The sequence below is a fragment of the Prunus persica genome, chromosome G5 (genome assembly GCF_000346465.2).
Source record: "Prunus persica cultivar Lovell chromosome G5, Prunus_persica_NCBIv2, whole genome shotgun sequence".
Taxonomy (NCBI): domain Eukaryota; kingdom Viridiplantae; phylum Streptophyta; class Magnoliopsida; order Rosales; family Rosaceae; genus Prunus; species Prunus persica.
This window is the reverse complement of record NC_034013.1, coordinates 592,932-597,920: the sequence shown is the minus strand read 5'-3', so window position 1 is coordinate 597,920 and position 4,989 is coordinate 592,932. Positions and strand designations below refer to the sequence as shown.

General features: G+C 36.5%; 1 protein-coding gene across 2 annotated transcripts; it reads right to left on the bottom strand.

The window, feature by feature from the left end:
• Positions 403-4,624, bottom strand: LOC18776605 (cinnamoyl-CoA reductase 2). 2 transcript variants are annotated; one of them, XM_020563352.1, is made up of 6 exons: positions 3,703-4,624; positions 3,051-3,220; positions 2,556-2,741; positions 1,498-1,660; positions 1,072-1,258; positions 403-909 (listed from the first exon to the last, which is right to left on the bottom strand). In XM_020563352.1, the coding sequence occupies exons 1-6, from the start codon at positions 3,818-3,820 to the stop codon at positions 777-779; spliced, it is 957 nt and encodes a 318-aa protein (XP_020418941.1). In that variant the 5' UTR covers positions 3,821-4,624; the 3' UTR covers positions 403-776. The 2 variants fall into 2 exon arrangements, with proteins under 2 accessions (XP_020418941.1, XP_007209369.1); XM_007209307.2 differs by having other exon boundaries at positions 405-909; positions 1,072-1,261.

Genomic DNA, 4,989 nt, shown 5'->3' with positions numbered 1-4,989 from the left:
TCAACTAGACCAAAAATAATAATAATTATCCACAATTGCAATTAACCTTAAAACTATGTAGATATATGTGTTTAGTGTTTTGATTCTAGAACTACATAGATAGCATCTCGAAATTTGACTAGTAAACCTCCAAATAAATAAACAATTAATCTATCGAATAAACCCCATAAACAATAAGATAACTAATGATATAGCAATCAACGGCTAGGATGAAACTACTAGTCGTTAACCTCAAAGACGTTCTTAATTTTTTGTTTTTGCTGAGAGAATTATATTGTCCCTATTCTTAATTAATCCACAAAACCAAAGGACTTGGTCTGCGGTTGTAGCCAGCTGAGCTTTCTTTGTCATTCATTATTAGCATTGACAATTTGTATCACCATTCATTATTAAAACCTAATCAACAAAAAATTTCACTAAATAAGAACTCGTAGGGAAAGGCTAAAACAAAGACCCTTTTCAAGACAATCCAAACACCTAAATTTAATTGGTAACTAACACCCATCCCTCCCATAGACAAATGATCCCTCAATGGATTATGCCAACGCGAACAAGTCAAAGAATAGCAACATAAAGGCTAAAGCCAAAGGACTATTTTCCCAACAAACAGAATAGATAACTAAAAGATGAAGTATAATAATAACTATCATTACCTAAAGACAAAAGTAACATATGTAATAAAGTGGACTCCAAGCTAATTTGCAACGAGCCAAACTTTCCTCTTTGTAAGATGAGTTCAGAAAATTTAGTTAGGTAAAGCATGCTATGATATCTTTTCAATCCAAAAGTCCGGCCTCTTTGTAGCTTTCAACAGTGTCAACGAGCGTCTCATTCAATGGTCGGGCACTCCAACCCAACCTTTGCAGTTTCTCATAGCTCAACCGCTGTTGTTCTTCTACTTCAATAAAGCTGCCAAAACATACATGTGCACATTCATCAAATTAGTTTTAAGAGAAAATCATAACAACAGGAATCACAGTCACTTCTACTTTTGGATTGCATGACCATGATGATCAATAAAGTAATATACAGAATTTGAAAAGTCCCTCAAGAATCAAAAGGAAACCGTACTTGTTAGGATAATTGTAGTCAGGATAAATGCTCCTCAGCTCCTCGACGAGATCTCTTGCCTTGATATGGTGGCCGGTGCATATGTATCTTCCTTCAGCCTCGGGCATCGCATACGCCACAAGGACTGCTTGAGCTACATCCCGCACATCAACTATCATTCGGACCTTGTTTTCCAATGACTCATACCCTTCTGCATGGATACATTGCTAAACCCAGTTATTAGTTCATATAGATACCAGAGATAATGAATGGGGGATAAACCTGGATTTTGTTTCGTAAAAACTGAAATGGAGCCAAATACATATACACTAGCCTGGACAATTACTGAAGGATGCGTTTGCTACTCCAACTACCTATCTATACATTTGTAGATTCTAAAGCAAAAGAATTAGTTATGCGCCATGTGGTTTTGTTAAAAGTAAGTACCTTTCAAAAGCTTGATGAGGACCAAGGTACTTGCATTTACAGTGGACTGCAGAATTGGCCCCAAAATAAGTGTAGGACAGACAGTTACCAAGTCAAGCCCATTTCTTCTTGCAAACTCCAGAGCCTCCCATTCTGCTAAAGTTTTTGAAAGACTATACCAATTCTGGAAAATTAAACAAAGAACTAGACAGTCAACATACAAATGCAAATCACTTGCATTAGCGTGCACAGACAATGCTTCATAATTGTTAAACTGGTAACACATAAGAAAGTGATATAATCACACTAGAATAACTTTAAGAGTCTGCGTAGCTAGACGATAAGATCACACTAATGCATTTGCTTCATTCTAAATTTCTACGATAGTGAAATGGTACTGATGAAACTATGAGCTAAAGTTGCAGAACTGCTCAAGATAATTTTTCAACAGCATTGCTTCTCATAGGCCTAATAAAAAGCATGATTTGACCATTTTATTAAGTTGTGTTTTTGTAATAAATTTTAGTCTACATTTGGATTTCAATTTAAAAAATAGTTTGTCATGATTCTAAAACATATGTAGTTTTAGAATTTTGGTGGTCATTCTCAAAACCTCCTGTTTTTGGTAGATCCCTTTATTTTTATTTTCCTGTTTTGGTGGGGATTAATGATATTGCTTTAGGATTTCTAACTCTACAGATGAGAACTCTAGACACTTATAGTCTATCGTCAACAGTCTTTCACTATTATTGACTACAGAATAGAGTTTCCTTTCTTTTATTCCTATTTTATTGGAATTTGCTCTTGGAATCCTTGGTGAAGAATCAGCAAATCCTAGCATGACCCTAAAGGAAAGTTGTGTATACGTGTTCCTATTTGTCGGTTCTACTGCAAGTCGCGTTGATCACCAAGACCCCCATGAGTTCATTGTACAATTAAATATAGGGAGCTGCTATGGCACTCCTAGGTAGTCATCATGCACTTGTCCCTAATGAAAAAGATCACAGATTTTCGAGTGCAGGATGACGATTTTTGGAGTGCTAATAAAAATTCCCTAAATACATACATTAATTGAATACCTCAGTTTTTCTGCAGTATTCCTTATCCGACCAACAAGTTTCATCCAACAATTGACCTTCAGACCACCTAGGATTCATGATCACAGCAGCAACAGAGGACACAAAAACAACTCGTTTGACTTTTGCTTCAAGGCATGCTTTAAGTACATTAAGTGTTCCCTTCACAGCAGGTTCAACGACTTCTACCTGGAAAAATAGTACAACAAGATACAGGAGAATATAAGCATTAATTTGGTAAAGCATATCTTAGCACATTCAAATTATTTGAGTATGAAGCATGAACGTATACTATACAAGTGAGCAATGGCAATGAAGATAGCAATGGTTGTAAATAGTTTGGCACCCCTTCAGTGCCCTAATCAATGAAATAACTTAGAACCACTTATATGAGACTCACTAAATGATTTAACTTAGCAACCATAGAAACTGAGTGTAGTAATTAATCTATTGCAAGTGAGATCGAGTATGAAGGGGACGAATTGGAGAGATTATTGCCTCAGGATTTGGCACAGTGCTGGAGGGGACTGGACTAGCAACATGAAATACTCCGTCGCATCCTAGAATCCCTGCACGAAGGGACTCATAGTCCAATAAGTCAGCTTTGAATAGTTGAAGGTTCTCAGATGCCTTGTCAAGTTTTTTCAAGTGGGCGTACTTGTCATTGCCTGCATGCACAATACAGTAATGTCACTAATTCCACAGTAGTAGAGTAATTTCCAACATTCTTTGCTAGCTAGTGGAGAACAATGCTTGCTGAATCAAGAAATTTATTGATGTTTCTATTGGAACTTGAAACTGATAACAAAATCACCACTTTGTTTTTGTTTAAGTAAGCATCAGATAATGAAAAGAACACCAATTTATTGATTATGAGATGACACAAAATGAAAAGGCATCAGCTTTTAAGCACAAAGATGGCAGCCCAAATTTGCCTAATATTTAATCTGCATAAACGAGATCTAGCTTAGCAGATAATGAAAATGAAAATGAAAGCAGATTTATTATATGATGATGGAACAGTAGAGACTTGAGTAACAATCACATATACAGTGAACATAATTTCTTAGCTAAAGCAAGAAAGAAAGAAAGAAAGAAACAAAGAGCAGGGAAGGAACGTTAGTTATGAGTGGAATTTGTATATAATTACTGGGGTCTCTAACGGTGCCGTGGACAGTACAATCCTTGGAAAGCAGAAGCTTAACGACCCAAGACGCAACGAACCCGCCAGCCCCTGTTACACAGTACCTTCCTTTCTCAACCGCCATTTTTATTCAAACAACTCTCTCTGTTCCCTGTTTCTCGTTCTCGCTCTCTCTCTCTCTCTCTCTCTCTCTCTCTCTCTCAATCTTAACTTAACTGACCCTGAGTCTGTCTGGCTTCTTCTCGAGGGCTTGGAGCCAGACTAAAGATTACACGTCCGATATCAAGGGCTTTCCTAAGATTACACGTCATTTGATTCTTTCACTTTTTCTCGTATTTAATTTTTTTTTTCTTTTCTCTGGTCATCCCAAAATGTAATGGTTTCAAAAAGTTGACACTGGACCAAAATTTGATCAGAATCTTTGATCGTAGTCAATTTTTCCAATTGAAAATTTTCCTTTGAAATTTCGGCAGGTCTACTTTGGTTTTTTTATGATATCTCCCAAATTGTATTTAACTTGTCAAATACTTCTACATCTTCAACTACATTATCAAGAGTTATCAAAAAAAAAAAAAAACCTACATTATCACGAACAAACGTACTTTCAAATTTTACATAAAAACCAAGGTTCTAAATATCTTGGACAATTCATAAATAAGAAATTGGTTGAGAAAGTTGAAAAGAGAAAAAAACGGATTGGAGCAAGAAGCGGTGAAATAGAAATAGGATGGGGGGAAAGGGAGAAAGAAAGAGAAAGGTGAGGATAGGTATTTAGAAGGCCAAGATGTTTGAGGATTATGTGCCAAGATGTTTGAGGATTATGTGCCAAGATGTCTGAGGATAAGTATTTAAAAGGCCAATTCATTCTTAATCCTTCCTTATAGTCCAAGAAGGATGGTTCTTCTACCTGGAAGGGTATTATATATGGTGCCCAACTTCTTAGAAATGGTATGAGTTGGACACTTGGCAGGGGTGAAACTGTTCTATTTTGGATCACTGGCTCTATAAGGCCATCTCCAACCCAAGGGGTGGAAACTCAAAATTTGAGTTTTGAGCCCAAAATTCATCTCCAACTCATATATTTTGAGGGGTGGAATTTGGGGTGGAATATCAGTCCAAGTTTTGCCTGGACTGATAATTTGTGTGGGAATAATGTCACTCTTACTACATTTATATACCACATTTACGTACCACTTGATGTGACAACTGAGATGGACAGCCACATCAATTAAAATTATTTAATATTTTCTTTTTTTTGTGTGGAGCCCAAATCCTTGCTCTGCAGCCCATGTG